Source organism: Trachurus trachurus (genome assembly GCF_905171665.1).
Source record: "Trachurus trachurus genome assembly, chromosome: 7".
In the NCBI taxonomy this organism is placed as follows: Eukaryota; Metazoa; Chordata; class Actinopteri; order Carangiformes; family Carangidae; genus Trachurus; species Trachurus trachurus.
The window spans coordinates 28,661,993-28,685,032 of record NC_139901.1 but is presented as its reverse complement, the minus strand read 5'-3'; the positions used below and the strand labels follow the sequence as shown (position 1 = coordinate 28,685,032).

The 23,040-nt window shown below is 41.4% G+C and overlaps 1 protein-coding gene across 1 annotated transcript in view; it reads right to left on the bottom strand.

Moving 5' to 3' along the window:
- pan2 (poly(A) specific ribonuclease subunit PAN2) overlaps positions 1 to 23,040 on the bottom strand; it is a 32,879-nt gene that overhangs the window by 5,425 nt on the left and 4,414 nt on the right. The window contains exons 5-22 of the mRNA XM_083974898.1: positions 22,581 to 22,658; positions 22,005 to 22,275; positions 18,121 to 18,466; positions 14,389 to 14,485; positions 13,517 to 13,636; positions 13,307 to 13,426; positions 12,389 to 12,517; positions 12,000 to 12,199; positions 10,653 to 10,801; positions 9,901 to 10,007; positions 9,684 to 9,782; positions 8,325 to 8,413; positions 7,912 to 8,056; positions 5,886 to 6,023; positions 3,701 to 3,760; positions 3,517 to 3,607; positions 3,197 to 3,354; positions 595 to 738 (exon numbers count right to left, since the gene is read on the bottom strand). Of these exons, the coding sequence (XP_083831024.1) occupies positions 595 to 738; positions 3,197 to 3,354; positions 3,517 to 3,607; positions 3,701 to 3,760; positions 5,886 to 6,023; positions 7,912 to 8,056; positions 8,325 to 8,413; positions 9,684 to 9,782; positions 9,901 to 10,007; positions 10,653 to 10,801; positions 12,000 to 12,199; positions 12,389 to 12,517; positions 13,307 to 13,426; positions 13,517 to 13,636; positions 14,389 to 14,485; positions 18,121 to 18,466; positions 22,005 to 22,275; positions 22,581 to 22,658 (2,541 nt within the window). The remainder of the gene's footprint in view (positions 1 to 594; positions 739 to 3,196; positions 3,355 to 3,516; positions 3,608 to 3,700; positions 3,761 to 5,885; positions 6,024 to 7,911; positions 8,057 to 8,324; positions 8,414 to 9,683; positions 9,783 to 9,900; positions 10,008 to 10,652; positions 10,802 to 11,999; positions 12,200 to 12,388; positions 12,518 to 13,306; positions 13,427 to 13,516; positions 13,637 to 14,388; positions 14,486 to 18,120; positions 18,467 to 22,004; positions 22,276 to 22,580; positions 22,659 to 23,040) is intronic.

Sequence of the window (23,040 nt, the reverse complement as noted above, 5' to 3'; positions counted from 1 at the left end):
TTACAAAATCATAAATGTATCTAAATTCTGAAATCCACTCACATAATTTAAGATCTTTTGTTTAATATAAATAAAGAGCAGGAAAAGCCAGACCTGTCACTTCTTGAAGAAACATACTATTTAAAGGGGTCTACGCAAGTCCACTTGCTTTTCCGCTGTTTCGGTTACGCTCCTCTCCTCCATGTGCATTTGTTTACAATGAAGCCGGCGAAAAATCAATAAATGGAGCGACCGGATAACGTTACATAACATATACGATGTTACGGCGTGTGTGTTTGTGCTGGGACACCGGGGCGGCGGCCAGGTACTACACTGATGTTGCAAGGTTGGTTTCCAGCTGTTAGACGCCAGGTGAAGACAGAGAGCCTCGGTTCTCACTCTAACAAGTCACAAGTCATGTAGGTAACGATCACAATTACTCCAGAGCTTTTTAATTAAGGTAAAAATTTAGCAGAGACACAGGAGAAATCCTGCTTAGTTCCTCTTTCAAAAAAAGCTGCGACCGCATCCTGTGTAACCAGTGAAATAGCAGAGCTGTCATGTTATTGTTGATGTCTCGTGTTATTGTTGATGTCTCGTGTCATCGCCTCTCACCTGCTCCTGAGTGGAGATGTAGTCGTCGATGAAGGGGACGCCCTCGTTGGGCCCCTGGCCCCGCACGCAGGTGATCCTGGCCACCGACATCTGGCTGGGTTTGATGGTCGACTTGGTGCCGTCGCTGCGCAGCTCGGCCTCCTCCTGAAGACGCACACAGTCACGACCCGGGTTTATTAAAGCTCACTGTCACATGACCACGATGATGTTAGAATAAAAACATGTAAAAAACAGACTGACACCATCTAAATTACAGGAAATGTCATGGTCATTCTCACAGGACAAGACAAATAAAGGGGTTACCGTATATCAAAACTCTATGAAGCACTAAAACACGAATCTAATGACAACAACTCTGATATCAAAGAAAAATGGGAGCTGGAAGCGAATATCATAATATCAGAAGAAGAATGAGAGGAAAACATTTAAAGCCCCAGTAGGTAGGAATTCCCCCCATCTAGCGGTGCGGTTGCATATCAGAACGTATTCTTGATGTTGCATTCACGTGAAATCGGGCAGACGTCAGACAGACAACAGACGCTGCATGTAACAGGATAAACAAGCGTCTATGTAAACAACGACTTGTAACAACTCATTCTAAGGTGCGAGAAAGCTTTCATTTGTATGCGGGTGTGATTCGACTTCAGTGAAATACAGTACAGGCCAAAAGTTTGGACACACTCAATGCATTTCCTTTATTTTCATGACTATTTACATTGTAGATTCTCACTGAAATTCCACTAATGAACCCTGACAAGGCTGTCAACCTGTGAAGTGAAAACCATTTTCAGGTCAGGTTCACCTCTTGAAGCTCATCAAGAGAATGCCAAGAGTGTGCAAAGCAGTAATCAGAGCAAAGGGTGGCTACTTTGAAGAAACTAGAATTGGTGGGGGCAGAGATAGAGGAGGAGGAGGAAGAAGGAGAGGAAGAAGAAAGAGAAGAAAGAGAAGACAAAGAAGAAAAGACATGTTTTCAGTTATTTCGCACTTTTTTGTTAATTCCACATGTGTTAATTCATAGTTTTGGTGCCTTCAGTTAGAATAAAGGAAACACATTGAATGAGAAGGTGTGTCCAAACTTTTGGCCTGTACTGTACGTATTTATGAAATCAATATTTGATTTTTGCTAATAAAAAGCCAAATAAGTTACATACTGGGGCTTTAATGAGAGACATAAACTAATAAAACTAGCCCAACATGGAGGGAATTCGATTGGAAAGTGAAAATGCGTTACTTTCAGTGAGAAGTGTGAGAAAAGTCAATTAGCTGATGAACAGGAAAACAATCTTCATCATTTTTCAAGCAAAACAAGTGAAAACAAATGCCGCTTTGATTGATTTATTATTATTTTAAACTCAATATTTTGAGAATTTGAACCTTAGATCAGTGTTACAGAATTATTTTATGTTTTGTAGAAAAAAATAATGAATGCGTCAGTGTAAGAAAATATTGGATTACATCAATATCACAAATGATTATTAGTCGCAGTCTTTGAGGCTTTTTTTTTTTTTTGTTTGTTTATTACCACAGATATTTTCGGTTGCAGATTGAACATACAGTATCTTTCCAAAAGCCAGTGAGTCATGATGAAATCCACTTTTGACCGAGTTCAGACGCCTGATAATCAGTGAGTCAACTGGTCGACAGGAGGGGAGGGGGCTGCTGCTGCTGCGGCTCCAGAGGTGTCGCTGTGTGTGTGTGTGTGTGTGTGTGTGTGTGTGTGTGTGTGTGTGATGGTCGAACAGTTTGTGTGTGACTCACCACTTCAAAGTCAGACAGTGGAGCGGCCGTGAACAGTCCCAATACAGTGCGATGATGACAGATTCCCTGACCTTTAACCGGATCACTGAGCATCTCTCTCAAAATTCAGATTTCACTCATTATCTACTCACCCTCATGTGGACTAAGGGCTGGGAGAAGTTTCAGAGTCCTCCGTGCCTTCTCTGAGTTACAGCGGGGCTCCGTGCAGCACTGCATGTCCATATGACGGTAGCGAACGGAGCTCACTTTTCTTCGTCCAAAAAGACACACCAAAAAACATCCAAATACCTCCACACAGCTCGTCTGTAATGTCCCTCTTGTATTGAAGACCCGACATGAGAAATTGTTCCAAAAAACATTAAATAAGTCTATATTTTAAGCTTGTTTGTTGCGGAAGTTCCCAGTGTTTCAGTCTCAAATCTCAAGCGATTTGCACTGAATCGTGCGAGATTTGCACAGGCAAAGCAGTGAACTGAGACACTGGGAGCTTCTGCTACAAACAGGCTTAAAATATAGACTTCTTTAATTTTTTTCATAACAATTTCTCATGTTGGGGCTTCAATACAAGAGGGACATTACAGACGAGCACTATGGAGGTGTTTGGATGTTTTTTGGTGTGTCTTTTCGGACGAAGAAAAGTGAGCTCCGTTCGCTACCGTCATATGGACATGCAGTGCTGCACGTAGCCCCACTGTAACTCAGAGAAGGCTCGGAGGACTCTGATACCTCTCCCAGCCCTTAGTCCACATGAGGGTGAGTAGATAATGAGTTTGAAATTTGAACTATCCCTTTAAGCTGCATGCAAACCAGAAGATGGAGAGAGACGGCGCGCCCGACTCACCTGGTTGAGCGTGACGAACTCGGCGTCCAGTCCCACCAGGTCTCCGGCCTGCGGCATCTCGCTCACCATGAGGGGGATGAAGGTGGCGTGGCTCTTCCGCTGCTTGCGAGCCAGCGAGGCCTCGGTCAGCAGCACGCTGGCGTCGATGGGGTTTTTAACTGAAACAAAGAGAAAGAGGAAGAAAAGAAAGAAAGAAAGAAAGAAAGAAAGAAAGAAAGAAAGAAAGAAAGAAAGAAAGGCAGGAGACGCTGAATAAAAACAAAGCAAATGCAAATGTGCAGGAGTAGAAAAAACGAAAACGAAAGAGTCCTTGAACTCACTGCGCAGGTCGTATTTGGTGTGGTAGTTCCTCTTGGCGTAGTAGAGAATCGCCGGCACTTTCCAGATCACGTCAAACTGAGCAGCTTCAGTCTGAAACACCAGAAGAAAAACAATGTTTTCACATGGCTGCAAACACAGGATTTAACAACTATGATTTAAATGAAGCTGTGAAATAATATTTACCTTGTCAATTGGCTCGATTAGGAAATCATTGAAGAGGTACCACTGCTGGTGTGTGACGCCCTGAAACAAACACACACACACACGTTACTTTAGATCGATGTGACAGATCTCAGTCTCAGACTCTTATTTTCTATTCTTTTTTTGGGGGGGATACATTTTTTATTTTATTTTATTTCATTACATTTCCATTCATCCAGACCCCTTACCCGCACCCTTATCCCGGGGGGTAACATTAATTATGGACGGTTACATGGAAGAAAATATAGTATATATATTTAAAAAATATATAATAATAATATTAAAATAATTATTAATAATAAAATAAAACACACAACAACAGCATTACATAGCAAACACATTCATGAGGTTTTTTCCTTTTTTTTAAAGCAGAAGTAAGCGATCCGGTCGTTTTGGCTAATGCTGCGTTCCAGGCAGGCTTTTGAAACCGTAAATTACAGCTTCAAGTCACGACTTACGACTTTGTAGCGTTCCAGGCAACCCACTCGTGTTTCTCCGACCTGTTTTACCTGTGAAAGTCACTATAACGGCCACTCGTAACTTCTGACCCGTGAACTCGTACCAGATCGAACTGGTACGACTTCACAGGTCGGAAAAACACGAGTTACGGGTTGCCTTGAACGCACCATAACTTCTTGTCAGCCGATGGAGTTAGCAGCCCCCGCCCTCGTCATGGATCTATTGGTCCTCGTCCCTACGTCACCACATTCAGGCGCATCCCTTGGCTGCACACACAGCCCTGCATGCCGTTCTCTCTCCTCATTGGATAAAAACTGTAGGATACGATAAATGTTTTCTCTTCGGCTCAGAGCAGAGCAGAGGGACTGAGAGACCCGTGTTTCGGTCCAAACACTCTATGTAAGTGATTGCTGTCGGAAGATATAGAAGATATTTAAGACTTATATTAACACAAAAATATCGCTTACTTCTGCTTTAAAGTATCCACAAGTTTCCAAATGTCATCTATGGTCAAAACTGGAAGCCGGTTTTGCATTTCCAGTGAAATTGTATATTTCCATGGTTTTCAGTCGTTGTCATAGTTGCGGTAAACGCATGAATCTATTAACGCTGGCTTTTAACAACGTCAATTTGTGTGATATCTATCCATTGTTAAAAAGCTGGTGTGATGATCCGTGCGTTTTACAGATTTTCATTGGAAAAAAATTAAATAAATCCATGCATTTACCACGACTACCGAAACCATGGAAACGTAAACATAAAATTCCACCGGAAGAGCAAAACAGGCTACGTTTTTGACGCACGGAAACTTGTGGATAGCCTCAAAACAACGCTTTGACTCTCTCAGATACAGATTCCAAAAGCACTAGAGATTTCTAATGACATTGACTTCATAAAATGACAATTTCCACAGATACACATTTAGAACATGTGGTGGTTTCCATCTTTTTATCAACACTTTCTTTGCTGCAGTTAAACCCGCGAACAGTACTAGTCTCTTCTGGTGGAATGTTAAATTCAGATGGGTATCATCATTTAAAAGCAATATGTGTTCGAAATACTGAATTTTCTTTTCTTTTTAAAGGCCCCATGCTGTGCACTTTTCTCTGGGTTTATTTACCTGCTGATATCCCTAACAAGATGTATCATTGGTTTTGAGTACCTGTGATCTGCTTAATATCGTTTCTACTGCCCCTTTCTGTTGCCTCTTTCTGGAGCTCTAGCAGCCACAGGTCATTTGGCCAATCAGAAGAGAGAATGAGAACCTCTCCTCTGATTGGCTCACTGTTTTTGAGTGGCATGTGGTCGGGCCAATCACAGGAAAGTAACTGAAACCTAAGCTGCATTCATACAAATTGAAAAAAAACAACTGGTCACGGTGGGCGGAGTTACCTTGTGTGTGACATCACAGAAAGGAGGAAGTGCTATCCGCTCGTCTTAAAGAGAATGTTCCTACAAATGGGCGGTGTGTGTTTCTCCGTTTATGACCAGTTTGATGCATGGGGCAGTATATACGTGGCCCAGAGACCTCCCCAAGCACGAAAAAATAACCAAAATCACATTTTTCATGCCATGGGGCCTTTAAGTGTTTTTCTGTCTTTTTATGCTTTTATTTTGACAAGACAGCTGGAGAGAGACAGGAAATGGGGGAGTGATTGAGTTACACAGTGCTCCCAGACTCTTATTTTCTAGTCTGAGCTTCTCTCACCTCCTTCCTCTGATGGTACGTCTCTCCCACTTTGATGTGTGCGACCAGGTTTCCACCCGTGCGCGCGTCCAGGACGTGAGGCACCGTGACCACGAGGTCATAGAGCGAGGCGCCGTCCGCCTCCTCAGCAGCGCTTAACTGATGAGAGAGAAGAGACGATGATGAGTCATTAAGGACATGTCAAACTAAACACCACACTGGGAAAAACAATGATTAGATCATCAGCAAACTCTAAATAAACTGAATACAAAACAATACATATTTATTGGTGTAAAATTGTCGATGTTTATATCAATTTCTGTAATGTGATGTTTAAAACTGCTTTTATCTTGTGTTTGTCCACCAACAAGCACTTTTTAATCTGTTATTCTATCCAGCAATCCAATAAATTTTCATATAGATTATTATTATATATATATTTATTTAGTACTCAAATATCCTGTTTCTCTTTTATGCTGCTGTGACAAACCCTTTTTTTCCCCTCAGGGATGAATAAAGTTTAACCTTAACCTTGACCTTAAAAATGTAAAAAAAATCCAACAAGGCAAAAAGGGAATAAAACACATTTAAGATACAAGTTATCTCAGCGGTTCATGTCACGTGCGTTTACTGTTTGTTTGAGTCGAGGAGGCCGGTGGCATTTGAGATAAAAGACTTTTTAAAAATCCCCCTTGGCCAACGCCTCCCAGAGTTCAAGAGCTCAAAATGACTGGAGAGAGGATGAGGAGCTGTCGTCCTCTTCGTCATCTGAGAGTAGATGTCAATCAGAGGCTTTTTAGCTTCAGGGTTCATGCACATCTCAGCCAACACATTTCTGACTTGGCAGCAAGTTTCCATGACTACACATGACCCCTAAACTGTGAGTTTATGCATGAAGCATAGGAATAAAACTATGTAAAAAAGAAAATCATCATCTTGACAGCTGTACTCTCAGATATTGTCCCATCCTCTATTACAATGGTTCTCAAAGTGCGGTCCGGGAGAGGATTCAAGGGGGTCCCCAACTTTTTCTTGAAATTTTACCCCTTTTTTTCTAGATTTTTTTAACTTTTTTTTGAGAAATTTTTGCCCCCTTTTTTTTTTTAATTACCCCCCCCCCCCTTTTTTTTTTTTTTTTTTTTTAATTTTACCACTTTTTTCTCGAATTTTTTAAACTTTTTTTTAAAGAAATTTTTTACCACTTTTTTAAAATTATAATAATTTTTTTTTTCTAATTTTACCGCTTTTTCTAGAATTTTTTAAAAACTTTTTTTGAGAAATTTTACCACTTTTTAACCTTATTTTTTTTCTTTTTTAGAAATCTTACCACTTTTTTTTACAGGGATGCAAACGGGTCAGGACCAAAAAAGAGAGGAATTGTCTGGCGGGGGGGGGGGGGCTCACCATTAACAATATCACAGAAAAGTCAATTTCCAGTAGTTCAACCCCAACCAAGTATTGAGTGCATATAGATGGACAGTTTTCAGAAGGCCAACATTTCTAGATTAAAAATGCTTTAAAAAAATAAAAACCATTGCAATATTTCAATTTTGGAGATACTGATTTTTAGGTCTTCACTGAATGTTAGTCATAATTATTACTATTAAAATAAACTGAAGAAATAAAGATATGGGATTTAACATCCCATTCAGTGTGTAATGGACATATAGGCCTATATAATGTGTTAGTTTCACTTTAATTGAACACATTCTACATCGCGGAGGCGACGTCTCTCCTTCACCGTAGAAACGGGGCAGAGCTCCGTGGGAGACACCTGCCTGACACAGCAACGGACATGCACGGGGGGGAAAAAGAGAGATCTTTGTATCTATTAATTTCAAATCAACCACATAGACTGTTATTACTAAGTGAGACAATTGCATGAGTTTTCCAAAACGTTTGGGGTGTACTTATATTAGGCTTCTAAGACTTTTCCAGACCTGGAAAGTGACATTTTTAGATTCCATGACTTTTCCATTTTTTTTTCAAACTGTACGAACTCTGCCTTTACTACAGATTAACTCGACTCGGTCAGAGATCTTCTCACCTCCTCTCCCTCGGGCCAGCTGCTGATCTCCAGCCCCTGACTCTTGCTGATGGACATCTTCAGGGTGAGAGGGATCCAGATGTGGCGCATGTCCTCTGCTCGGGTGTCGCAGGTGAAGCCCTCCATACTGCACAACTCCTCCCCGCTGATACAAAAAATGAAATTACAGATCTATTAATTGTTTAAATAAATGTTACTGCAACAGCTTCGGCATCTCAAATATAAAAATGTGTTGCTCTTCTTTCATTTAGGTCGTTAAGAATTGAAAAACTTTGTCCCTGGGACTGTTGTTTGAACAGGAGATGCAAAGTGAAGATATCAAAATGGAAACTATAATTATGACATATTATATTCTAAACAATTCACTGACTGGTTGAAAACTGATTGAACACTTTGATATTGAAGAGCCTTACTCTAGACACCACTCTGTGGGCATCGGTGGAGGCTCCTTGGGTTTCGGAGGCTCCATGGCCTCCTTCTGCTTGGCCTTATTGAAGGCATACTGTGACCAGGCAAGAACCAGACAAATAATTACTGTAGACAATTCATTCTACTAAAAAGAAATAAAGGTAACTCTTTAATTTAATTTACAGGCCATTTATTATGTCTTATTACACGGCTCTATTGAATGCTGCTCTCTGATTGGTCCAGCGCTGCGTTCTGCGGTCTGTTATTTCTGTATAATGACCGTCGTCATGTATAACAGACCGTTGCTAGGGACGCCGCTCTGATCAGCGCAGCACAGAAAAGAGAAACTATGTAGGATATTTACCTTGTGTTTCATTTTTACCGTCATTAAACAGCGTCGGACTATTAGTGATGTTAGATAAATGACTTGTAACCTGTTACAAGGAGAGTGGAGGCTCCTTCCACATCGCTGCTGGAAACCAGACCTGCATCAGAGCCTCTGACCCGGTGTCACAGCTCCTCTCGTCTCAGTGCAGCTGGCACCGCGGCTCCGCGACACAAACGCACCCCGTAGTTTGAAGTTAATCTCTTGTTTATGACAGATACGACTACACACAATACACATCTTAACCAGTCTATGATCTTAACACGTGTATGGTAATCTATCGATCCACTGATTGATTATCAAAGGCTTCAAATGCGGAGGAGGCTCGGCAAAAACAGCGGAAGTGACCGGTCTTGCAGATTCGCTAAATTATGCAATTTTAAATCAATGAAAGTCGTATGTTGATCAGAATTATGTTTCAAATTAATTATTTCACTCGTAAACCGTGTAATAAGCGGGATAATGTATAGTTGGTCGGTTGTTATGGAGAAATAAACCCCTTCATGTTGAATGAAACCCCTCCGCTTCGCGTCGGGGTTCCATACAACCTGTCGGGGTTTATTTCTCCATAACAACCTCCGAACTATACATTATCCCTTACATAATTGTCAAGAAAAAGCCTAGAAATAACAGTCAATTTCATAGTAATGTCATGTTTTCATAAAGGCAAAAGATTACACATGCTTTTCATGCTTTTCATGCTTTGATTTTTTGAGAAAGGCCAGAATTTTTCTCCACAAAGTCCTTGCAATTGACCGATATTTCTGGGCTGTTTCTACGCAATCAATCGTTATTTCTTGACATTGGCCTACTATGAAATTTATTGTTATTTCTAGGCAATTTCTACACACTATGACGCAATTATTCGTCATTTCTTGGCTCTTTCTTGACATTAGCACATAATTAACGGCCTGTAAATTAAACAGTTACCGAAATAAATTTACATGCGTCTGAAAAAAACTAAATGAGAGTCGTTTACCTCGGCCTGAACTTTCCAGAATTCGGCCTCTTTGGCGCTGTTCACCTCACAGTTTATAACCAGGACGTCTGGCAGGCAGCGAATGTTGCGCGTTTGCACCTGCGGTTTCACAGAAAGACATTATCACACTGAAAAAAAATGATTTAAATCGGACAGGAAATGTGTTATCTGTTGATGTATGTACGTATATAAATAAAATGAAATGTCTGTAACTCACTGTGGGCTGATACTTCTCACAGTTCTCACACCAGGCCTGCGTGCTCTGCTCCAGACAGATGCTCCTCTTCAGGATCTCAGCAAAGTCGTACTCCTTTATTGTCTTTTCTGACCGGTTAGAAATTTAGAGAAGAACAATCTTTGGTGTCAACAAGTTATTAAAGGGATAGTAGCATTTTTTTTAAAGTGGGGTTGTATGATCTCCAAATAGCCCCTAAGTACTTTAATTGCAGTAGAAGACTCTCTGCACTCCTCCCGTTAGCAACACCAGCCCATAGCCCTGCCCAGAGATTTACAACATACATTGTTGTGAATGGACCCAAAGAAACGGCCTATTTTCACGGCCTAAAAGAGGTTTTACGTGAAAAAAAAACACAGTTCCATTGTTAGCTATAATACTTTTTTTTCTCCAGCCCTTCAAAGTTAGGTCCAAATAAAAACAGCGTTTTTCCTGCATTTTGAGGGGCTGGAAAAAATTATATTATAGCGAACAATGGAACTGTGTATTTTTTTTTCAGGTAAAACCTCTTTTAGGCCGTGGAAATAGGCCGTTTCTTTGGGTCCATTCACAACAATGTATGTTGTAAATCTCTGGGCAGGGCTATGGGCTGGCGTTGCTAACAGGAGGAGTGCAGAGAGTTTTCTACTGCAATTAAAGTACTTAGGGGCTATTTGTAGATCATACAACCCCACTTTTAAAAAATGCTACTATCCCTTTAAACTATTTAATGGTCTTGTTTTTTTTTTGCTCACCTTGAGAGTTTTGTTCGGGGTAATGCATGGTGAAGAGCAGCGTGAGCGAGGAGCGGACCGTCTCTTTACCACAGCGACACAAGCTGCTGTTCTCCACTTCACATCCAAATAACTTCCCGATGGCAGATTCACCGGAGGAGCCCAGAGTGCTGCAGGAGGACACACAACATCATCATCAACACAACACTAAACACATAAATCAACGTATTCCTGCCTCTGCACCTCCAGACTGTTGTCGTGTTTGTTATGAGGGCGTTTTCACAAGACAGGACTTGATGCCCGATTATGATTTGTTGCCTATATCTGATTTTTCTTGACTGTCTGTTTACATGAAATGACCAACATCTGATATCTTTTATCTGTTTGCAGTGTTGGGCAATTTATTCTGGAAAAGTAGTTAAAGGGATATTCAACATTTTGGCAAATTGGCCATAATCCCTATAGTCATAGCAGTACTGTAGGTTCGTTACCTTTAATTGTCGGTGCAAGCTATTTTTAGAACGGCGGAGCAGAGCCGCGAGCTGCTCAGAGCTACGCTACGGAGGCTAATGGGATTTCTTGGTTTCCCTCATCAAACTCATTTTTGTTTAATATTTATCATGTGGGAAAACCTAATAATTTGGTGTTGCAGCTACAAACTACTAACGAAAGGCATGGCTATGCAACAAGGCATGCATTGAGTGCTCATTTTACCCTGCCTCTACCAAGAACTGAGGCACTTAGGAGAACTGTAATGTACAGAGCAGTGACATGTTGGAATAGGCCCCCACCATATATGACCAACATTGAAAATAAATGGAGATTCAAAAAGAAAATAAAAGAGGCCATTATTAGTAAAGAACTTACATTTTTTTAAGGTTTTGAAAAGTCAAAGTTGGTTTGTATTTGTAAAATATTTTTTATTCTTATTATTTTGTTTTATTTTGTTGTTTGTCATTTATCTAATTCTGTAAGTTATTGTATTATGTTTTGATTGTCACATATGAGTGTCTGGACCCCAGGAAGAATAGTCCTTACCAAGGTGAGGACTAATGGGGATCCATAATAAAACTAAACTAAACTAAACTCATCAAATACACAATCCAACAACTCCAAAACGCTCTGGTGGACAAGTTGTGACCTGCACATTCACCACGCTATGAGATAATAACACAACGTTACCAGACAGAGTTGTTTTAGAGGCAAATACATGCAAAACCGCTGATGCACGTTGCCTTCAGGGACAGTTTTTCCAGCAACCAGTCTCTGCATTTACCTCGAAAACGGCTCAGTTTCGTAACGTTCTGTTATTATCTCATAGCGTGGTGAATGTGCAGGTCACGGGTTACCTTCTCTACGTCTACTGACCTGCTGCTGGCCCCCCTGTAGGCCTGAGGACCCTCCTGCTCCTGCGTCTCCTGGTGCAGCTGCGTCAGGATGAACCGGTTCCAGCTCTGGATCAGGCGCCCGAGCCGAGCCTTCCCCGTCTGCTCGTCCGAGTCCGCGAGGATCAGGCCGAGCGCCGACGCCTCAGGGATGGTGCGAAACGCTCGCAGGAAGTTACTGGCCTTAAAGGAGAAGATAAAGAGTTGGGGAATCCTGCATGCATGATGAACAACAGGCAGCTGCACCAACAGTGTGGTTACGATGCACATTTGCATTTCCACTGAGTCACTGGGAGGACGCTCGCTCTGCCTGCAGTTATTTACACACACAACAGCAACAACAACAAAAGCAACAGCAGCAGCAGCAGCTACCTGACACGGATCTCCCCGTGACAAATCCAACATGTGGAAAAGGAATCCCAGCTCGCAGGCCAAACAAAACTCCTTCTGGCACAAGTGATTCTGCACCAGGCAACGGATCGGCTCCAGGAAATACAACACCTGACGACAGGTAAACAGGAGAAAAACAACTCATTACTGCATCGGTAAGAGAAAAACAAACACCTTTAATAAAAAGAAACATTACTAAGATTTAAAAGGGATACTTCACCCAAAATCGATAATTCACCAATCCATCTACTCTCCATCATGCCAAGGAAGGGCTTGGAGAACTTTAATTCAGAGTCATCAAAACGCTTTAGGAGTTCCAGGGGGGGTCCGGCGGGTGACGGATTTTCATATAATGGCGGCGGATAGAGTTCACTTTTGAATCGTCCAAAACACACACTATGAAACATCCAGATACCTCCATACTGCTCATCTGTACTGACCCAAGTGTCCTGAAGCCGCCACATGGAAAAGTTGTTGGGAAAACATTATTTTGATCTCTGTTTTTAGCCTTGGTGTAGCAGTAGCTCCCAGTGGCTGTGTGAGATGTTCGTTCGTCGTTGTAAACCATTGGATGTATGATGTAAAACACAGAAGAACATCTTGCAGCAAATCTCGCTTCTTCATGCAGCGGCTTCACACTTGGGTCGGTACAGACGAGCAGTATGGAGGTATCTGGATGTTTCATAGTGTGTGTTTTGTGTTTTGGACGATTAAAAAGTGAACTCTATCCACCGCCATTATACTTACACTAACTCCTAAAGCGTTTTGATGACTTCAAAAGTTCTCCAAACCCCTTCCTCCATAGAAAATTGGTGAATTATCGATTTTGCATGAAGTATCCCTTTAATTTAACCGACAAAAAAAGATGAAACAAACACTTAAACCTTCATCGTTGCTCACCTGGATCATGCAGTTACAGTAGGCGTTGGGGATGTGCGGCTCCAGACCAGCGAACAAGGTCCTGTTGTAATGTTTGAAGTCAAAGTCCTCCAGTCCGAGTTTAGAGTATTTAATTGTGACCTGAACAATTAAGAACAACTTTTTATCACACTGACACAGGAAAAAACACAAAAATCACCAAATGGTCCAATAAAGTCTGGTGAATCGTACCTTCCTGTACTTTTTGGGCACCATGTAGAGGTGCGGCTCCTCGTCGCGTCCAATCGGCGACTCAGGGACCTGGTTGTAATTGTCGTAGTCGAGCTCCACGTCTTTGATCTTATAAGGAACCTTGAACCGGAAACAGACGACAGGTTTTAAATAACTGAAACTCATCCAGCTGTTACCAGAATGCACCTTGTAGAAATCTGCCCATGTATTTAAAGGGATAGTTCAACATTTTGGCAAATTGGCCCATTGCCATAATCCCTATAGTCTTAGCAGTAGGTTTGTTACCTTTAATTGTCGGTGCAAGCTGTTTTTAGAACGGCGGAGCAGAGCTGCTCAGAGCTAATGGGATTTCTTGGTTTCACTCATCAAACTCATCAAATACACAATCCAACAACTCTAAAACGCTCTGGTGGACAAGTTGTGACCTGCACATTCACCACGCTATGAGATAATAACATAACGTTACCAGACAGAGTTGTTTTAGAGGTAAATTCATGCAAAACCGCTGATGCTCGTTGCCTTCAGGGACAGTTTTTCAGCAAGCAGTCTCTGCATTTACCTTTGAAACAACTCCATCTTGTAATGTTACATGATTATTTCATAGCGTGGTGAATGTGCAGGTCACAACTTGTCCACCAGAGCGTTTTGGAGTTGTTGGATTGTGTATTTGATGAGTTTGATGAGGGAAACCAAGAAATCCCATTAGCCTCCTTCCAGAAATATCTTGCACCGACAATTAAAGGTAACAAACCTACTCCTCAGACCACAGGGATTATGGCAATGGGCCAATTTGCCCATCCTATCCCTTTAAATGACAGCATCATGTCTTGGAAAACTTTTTGCATTGTGCTGATACTGATGTTTTCACGTGCCTGGTTGCGCGGCCGGGTGCGAGGATTGGCTGCGTAACCGATGAATCCCACAGTTTTCATCGTGCGCAGGATTTCTGGGTCGACAGGAGGAGCTCGTCTGTTGAAGAAAACAATGTGATTTAGATTTTTTTTTTTTTTTTTTGATTCCATATATCAATATTCCATCAACATTTTACATATACGATTTTCCAACAGTATAAAACACACCGATACTACTCCACCGGGGAGCAGAGACATAGATAGACATAAATTAAAACTTTCTTGCAGAGTCCCTTTTCTCTTGTTGGAGGGTAAAGATATATCAAATAAACATACGAACACAGGACAAGTTTGTAGCCTGAACCAAGGGGATCAATAATCTACAATACACAGTGTCCTTACTGCACAGAGTCCCAGTGTTCCCAGTTATTCTTAAAACCATCTGTTTTTAGTCCAGCCGAGAAAGTCAACTTCTCCATTTTATAAATATTAAGCATTTCCTCTCCTGGTCCCAATCCTCCATTTTTGGTGCATCTGTTTTTAGCCATTTCCTCGTGATGGCTTTTTTTAGCTGCCACGAACAATATACTGTATATACACCAGTATGTATTTTTCTCCAGACCTTGTGATTTCCTGGTTCTCTTTTCCCAAATATAAAACTTTAAATGTAAATGGAAGTTGCACTTTCAGAATTTTTTCCATACTCTTCATCAACTCCTGCCAATAAGGTATAATAATAATACAGGGGCATCCCCACTTTTCTTTTATAAATATTGTATTGTTTCTTCCCACTTCTTTATATAATTTTGTGATTTTTTTAATAGTTTGCTGCTCTATATAATGCTGCATCTGTAGATAAAGCTTGATTGTGTAATCCATATAGATTTTTTTTAGATCCTGAAACTTTTGACGGCCTTACCTTGCTCTGCTGCTCAGTCAGACCATATGTTCAAGGGTATACATGGATTTAAAGGACAATTCCAGGCAAATTCAACCTGGGGCTCTACTAGTTTCCTAGTTTCCTCCTGTGAAGATTTTCATTTTAATGTCTCCTGTTCTGCAGTAGTTCTGTCTGTCCCTGCGTCGCCACAGCAGCTTATAATGGGAGCAGACCGATCTTACCTCTTGAAGTAAACAAACCCCTCGGTGTATGTTTGAAGCCATCTGACGCTGTCTGTGGGAAAAATTGCAATTTTGTGGGATGTAAACAGCCTAAACCGGTAAGATTGGCTCCCATTGTAAGCTGCTGTGGCCATGCAGGGACATTCTTCATTCATTCTTTACAGCTTAAGTATTAGGAAACTAGAGCCCCATGTTGAATTTGAGACAAGTCTTGAGGCAGGTTCACTCCCAAGTACTTCATGAATTTTGAGTCCTAATTAAACCTAAAACTCCCTCTAATTTTTTCCTCACGTTCAATTTATAGCCTGAAAATTGACCAAATTCCTCAAGAGTTGACATGAGTGCATGTAGGGACATAGTGGGATGTGTTAAGTACTGTATATTAACACATCATTTGCAAATAAAGCTATTTTCTGTTCATCTCCCTTAATGAGATTTTATTTTTTAACTTTATTAAATGGCAGCAGTTCAGAAAAGAAATGATAACGACGACTCAAACTAATGTAGTGTAATTCAACAACACCATAAACTACAGTCATTTACATCATTATAAACTACACAGACACCAAGGTGTGAATGAATTTTTCCTAAATAGACGTGAAACATTATGTGTTGTTGCATGATTATTAGTCAGATGTGTCTGACTGGGAAATCACTTTTCTAAAGCTTAAAGTTGGTATTCAACTGGTATATTGAAGTATTTTAATGAGATTTGAACAGTAAACAAAATAGATATAATAAATGTCAAGTTATATTTTATAACCATTCATTGATGATGGTAAAAAAATGTGTTGACATCACGTCAGAAAATCCACTGACAGTAAAACCAGTGACATCAGTTCAAGAGAAGTCGTCAACACCACGAGCAGCAGCAGAAAAGAGAAATTTGCAAGTTCCACTTAGTGAGAAAATATTTTTATGGTTAGGTAAGGTAACATAACATCTCTATTTTTCCTCCAGCTGCTCCAGTTTTTATAGTTCGCCGTCGAAGGTTGCACAACCAGTTCTACATTTCTGCCGCTGTCGACAAATCCCACAATAAGAGACCGAAGCCAACAATGTGTGCGTCTGTCTTTGAATACTTTCCAACTTCCTTATCACGGCTGCAGCCGCCTGCCCCCGAGCGCGCCGGTTCTTTCTGAAGACGTAAATCTCGAGGCACGAATTCATAGTTCCAGTTTGAACAAAGGCTGAATTATCGCCCGAGGCCGCGGGGCGATGCGGTTCAGAACAAACATTACTCAAGCAGAAGAAAAATAGAGTACGTGATGATGGGAAATGTGCAGGTGCACTCTGAGTGTGTGTGTTTGCAGTGACTTCATGATAAACCTCAGTGTTGATGTTCAGGATAAAGAAGAGGAACATGTGGCCCAGTGAAACACTCACAACATCGATGTTAATATAGGTCAATGACACAGAGTGAGAAGAGGAAGGAGAAGAGGAAGCTGCTCTCAGAGTTTGGCTTCACAGACGATACTTCAATGTTGATTTTATGAGATTTTGCTGACAACAAGAAAAATAATATTGAAATATTGAATATCATCGGCTAATTTAATGTATATGTAATGTTATGTGTGTTTTGTTTTTTGACTCCAGTTCTCTTACAGCATTGAAGCCTCAGTGTTTTTCCTCATCAAGTGTCTGTTAAAGGAGTAAATTAAATGTAAAATGTGCTCCTTTAAATGTTAACTTTACACATGTGTTTTACTATAGTTTCTCCTCTATTTCATCTTTACTTACATTTAGTGTTTATGGTATTTATTCTACTGTAACTATCCCTCCTTTTTGCTCTATGCTTTACACACCATGTCAAGTCCCTGATAGACAGATAAATACTTTATTTATCCCAAAGGAAATTCAGCTGTAATAAGGTCAATGACATGATGCAACCAAATGTCAAGTGGTGTAATGGGTTTTTATCAAAATAAATCTGACTATAGACAGGAAAATAAATCTGGACTCAAATTTGGAATAAAGGTAATTAATAATTCACTTTAGCAATGCAACGCTATGTTTCTCGACTAATTTTACATAATCTGACACATCATTTTGCTTTTAAAACCAATTTTTTTCAACACTGTACTGTGTAATTTAATTTAATTACTTTCTTCTACATTCTTATCAGAGTGGTTTTGTTTTGTTTTTTGGTCATTTTCGTTTGTATATGTGACTGTGTTCACGTGCATATATGTATTAAAAAAAAAAGGTAAATTGTATTCTGTATCATACTGTATTTTTTCAATAAAAATATTTGGGGAAAAAAAAAATATATATATTTATATATTTCTGGATTGCTCATCTTGCCAATCCTTATTTGTCACTGACCCAATAACTACTTGTCAATTAAAGCGATTCTAGTAAGACGTTAACTTGTGTGATTTTATTTCAAGTACTTATTTTATTGTTTTTATTGTACGGCTATTACTTTTACTCATGTTGCATGTCTTTATTTAATCTAATTTGTATTTTATATGTACTTTTACGTGCTGTTATGTCTGTTATTTCTGCTGTCCTGTTATTGTTATTATTCCTGTGCTTAACAAATAAAGACGGACTGGACCAGATGATCGGATGCTGGTTCTGATCATTTGCGACTCGGCGATGGAGAAACGCTGCGACGGGCGGCGTTACCTGGGGCTCGGCGTGGCCAGCGCCGTGGGCCAGTCGGACAGCAGCGGCTCGGCGCTGGTCAGTGGCATGGGGATGAGCGAGATGGGCAGCAGGTCGTGGTTCCAGTCGAGCTGAGGCAGCGAGTCGACCAGACACGGCAGCGCGAAGTCCGTCTCTCTGGAGTAGTCGTTGAACGAGACCTCCGGGGCGTCCGACCACAGGTGGACGCAGCCGCCCGAGTCCCCGAAGGCCAGCGCTTGTTTGCTGGACGACACGTCGAAGCTCATGAGCAGCTGGCCCACCGTGTTCACGTGGAAGATGTCGGCCATGTTGGCGAGACCAGTGGGTTCACAGAACTGACACTGACCTGGAGAAACAAACAGGAAGTGGACGATTTTATCAGAGGCACATTCAGGTTTGTTTGCTTAACTATTATTATTATTATCAGTAATAACTGTATTATTAATATCTTTTGTTTTTTTTGTTTTCTACTCTTTCACACATGAAACCTCTGATCACACTCTATTATTTCTATTACTTACTATGTTTATCAATATTACTGTTTTTTTCGTTATTATAATTATCTTTGTTAGTAGTAGTAGTAGCACTGAGTCATCACAGCATGGTACTGTCTTTAAAGAGGAACTATGTAAGTCCGGTCTCTTCTCCTCTGTGTTGCTAATGCTAACCCTCCTCTCCTCCATGTGCATTTGTTTACAACAAAGCCAGTGAGAAATCAATCAATCAATACATCACGTGATATATCATATACGATGTTATGTGTTTATATTACAGTATATTGTGCTGTATACATTTTCTTTTCACTCTGATGAATGGAAGTTGCTTTGTGTGTGAATAAAAATGGCTACCTTTCCTTGACAGTATGAGTGCAATGTGTGTTGTCAAACCTTATAGGCTACTCTTACCCTAAAATCCTGTTTTTAAATTTTTTGTTTTTCAGTTTTATACACAATTGTATTCTAGTAAATACTAGTACAGTAACTTGTCGAAAGGAAGGACTGGGCTCAGACTGAGAGGAGGACATGAGGGATATTTCAGTGCTCCTCTGCCGTAGTGACAAAACATCTAAACATTTTGACTTGCAGTGCTCACACGATGCCAAAGGGACAATGGCCCTCATTTATCAAACTTGCGCAGGATCTGGTGTAGATTCTGGTGTAAATATCAGTGTACGGCAAGTGTCACGTGTGATTTACTAAAAGTGTGTACGCTGCTGATTTGGGCGTAGAACCGGCGTGGTGGTGATAAATCCGGCGGCTGAAAACGAGCGTAATTTAAATGTCACGCCCCGATATATTCCTGCTTTAGAGGCGTCGCCCTGCCCCTTTTACGACATGGAGACACGGAAGACGGCCAAGAAGACGGACTTATACCGACATTACCGCGTTGAACAGGGAGAGGGCGGCAACATTAAATATCTGGACATTGATAGATGGATAGTTTTTGTGATTGATAAGCGTCATCCCGGCGGATGGAGGCTGCAGACGCACGTGTCACCGACCACGTCAGGAAACCCAGCGACCTCATGAAATGCTCCTGCAGTTTACTAAACACAAGTGACTGAGGAGAAATCATATCATATTACTGCTGCGAACGCTACTTTATAACCATCAGCACCGCTGGCATGGTTCGGCTGATGGAGGGATGTGAAACACCGGCTCGATCTCCCGCTGACAGGTCCCGGTGACGGGAAAAAAAAGAAAAGAAAAACACTCCGCCGCGGAGATCAGCCTCAGCCCCCCCCCCCCCCCCCCCCCCCAACCGAGGCTCCGGTGTCCGGCAGAGAGAGACTGAGGAGCCGTCCGGTCCGGTCATGCTCTGGTGCAGGAGATGTTGGAAGTTTGTGTGTGTGATCTACAGTAACAGGTCTGTCTGTCATTGACTGTTTCTGTTGACACAGCTGATTAACGAGCACCTGTCACGTCGTGGTTTTTAATTCATCTCAGTTGCCCAAAATAAAACTCGAGTTATATTTTCAACACGGACTTGGTTTTATCGTTTCTTTTTTTTTTTTTTTTTGCTACTTTTTATCTTTTCATCAATATAAACAACAACAACATGTGGTCCACATCGCTGCGTTATTAGACTATGGTTTAATAATCATTCTGACACAGCAGCACTCCTTCCTGCATGTTCTACGCTGGTTCCAAATGTGCGTACACCTGGTCAGAGCTGGCGTGAGATTTGTGCGTACCGTACGCTCACGCTCAGATTAATAAATGCCGATCCTTGCGGTGAATTTGGTGTACACCCATTTTTTTGGTGTACGCAAGTTTAATAAATGAGGGCCAATGTATTTGCGATGATGCACGATGCACAGCAAAAAGTGACACAGGAGGACTTACAGGACGTGCCAGTTACGCGGTGCGGTCCCATGAAGGAAGATCAGAGGACAACGTACTGTACATACTGTCCCTTTAAGCAACAAATCCTGTTTAGTTCCTCTTTAAGTTCCATCGTATATGTTCGTCACACCTGTTGCTCCGTATTGTCTTGTACGTTTTGTTTTGTTTGTCTTTTATTCTTGTCATCACCACACTTATATAAATGATATGGGCTCTATGCACAGCTCCACTACTTCCTGAACTTAATGCTGCGTTCGATTGCATCCAAGCAGCCCAAGTCAGTCAGAATTACATCAAAGCAAAATGGCGTTGCACACCGTGAGAGGTATTTATTTATTTAAGCTATTTATTTTCCAACCTAGACATTTAAGCAAGGGAGAAGTTATGGAAAAGGGAATATAGCCTAGTTCCACGCGTACTGCAGCAAGAGTTGACATCTGCCCGGCTCACTATGGCGCATGCAGGATTCCCCTCGCTGGTGCGTTCAAGACTGTGTGTTGCAGAAGTGGCGTTTCTCTTTCTCTCTCTCCCCCAAGCAGCTAATGTTTTCCCCAGCAGTTACTTTTTGATGCTCAAAAGACATCAGCTTACTGTGGCCGGTAGGGATGTGCACGGTTACCCGAGTACCTGAGTAGGTAATCTACCATCCGGTTATGAATTTATTATCCGGTTAACCTAGGATTAAAAAAACGGCACGTTAGAACACAGTCTAGTGTCGGATCAAACTACATTATCATGCCGTGGTTCGGCTTTTTGTAGTGTTTAACAGTTTCGGATCAAGCAACGTGATTTTCTGCTGTGAAAAAGCGTTTTGGATCGAGCCTCGGACTTTCAAACCTTTTACAATAATCTGTGGTGGTTCCCTCGGCATACGCCGTCGGGAGGGAGACGACAGGTGTCATCAAGTTTGTTAGAAAATATGTTTTCAGTTTACAAACATTCTGAAAACTTCCCAGTTATTTCCTGAAACGATGCGAGGCAGAGAGGACCGAAGGCACCAACATGTAGTGTGGACTAATAAATAAGCACCGCTAATGATTTAAAAAAAAAAAGAAAAAAAGTTTTCTCCTCCGAGGCAGCCGCGGCATAAATGCGCTGCGCTCAGAGCGCAGCGCATTTATTCCCCGGCATAAAGATGCACATCTGCCCCATATGTGCATCTTAAACTCCATCTCTACTCTTATTATCCACCTGATATTTAGTCTGACGACGCTGTGTGTCAGTAATGCGGACTGTCTGACGGACAGAGCGCATTTATGCACAAACTGATTCATCCAGGTGTGTCTGAGTAGTCACAATACTCAGACACACCTGGATTAATCAGTTTGTCCAATAATGTAAGACAGGAAACAAAGGAGCAGCATTAAGTTCAGGAAGTAGTGGAGCTGTGCATAGAGCCCATTGTTTGTCTCTACACAAGAAAGAAAAAAAACAAAGGTGACGCAGACACACATCATTGGTATGAACATGAACACACACACACACACACACACACACACACACACACACACACACACACACCCTCTCCTGGGCCGGTACCTGTCTGAGAGATGATGGCGAGCCGCGACGTGTAGGTGGGAATGAAGCGTAAGAAGAGCGGGTCCACGTGCACCTGAAGCGGCGTGACGGCTCGCATCATGCGCAGGTCGTAGACCATGAGGAAGCGGTCGCACGCCATCCCGTTCAGGCCGCGGCTGGAGAACCCGCACGCCGCCAGCAGGTTCCCGTGGACGTCGAAGTCCGAGAGGCTCCCGGAGAACGCGTCGAACTCGTGCTCCGTCTTGAAAGTACGCAGGTCCCGAAGAGTTATCTGGTTTAAACAAACGATGAGGACAACATGAAAATTATGAAAAAATACCAAAACTTTTATTCTATTCTTGTAAATAACCGAATATATTCTTGAAACATTTCGGCACATAACTATTCAGAACGTCCCTCTCTGAGTTTAATATGGTTTTTATATTTCTATATTTGCATATTTTTCTACTTATTTACCACAATTATACCACAAAAACCACATTAACCCATGTGTGGGATAAATAAACAGTCATATGTCTTGTGAAAAAACAAAAAAAACATTCAAAATCAGGTCAAACAGGTTCACAGGTTCCTCACCCTCCCAGAAGTGTGTCCACAGAAGAAGTGACGACCGGTCTGACGCATAATCGCCACTCCAGGTACCTCAACAGTGAACTGTCAATGTACAACAACAACAACAACAACAAATTAATAAAGGGGAAGTGCCGTTTTTTACAACCTGGACCTTATCTGTAGCATACTGTAAAATACGGTCGTTTACTCGCCCATATAACTTTGGTGTCACTAGGAATCCTTCTGACGATATTTAGATCCATTCGAGAGGCGCGTATATCCACATGGTGGGAGTGACTTTTTTATTTTTTCAATATCTTGGACTTTGGATCGATGACAAAATCACCCTCAAACATCATGTATCTCATCTGGTAATCAAACTAAAACAAAAAATAGGCTTTTTCTACAGAAACAAATCATCCTTTCCTTTTCACTGCAGGAAGAAACTTATTGAGGCAACTTTTATGTCAGTTTTAGATTATGG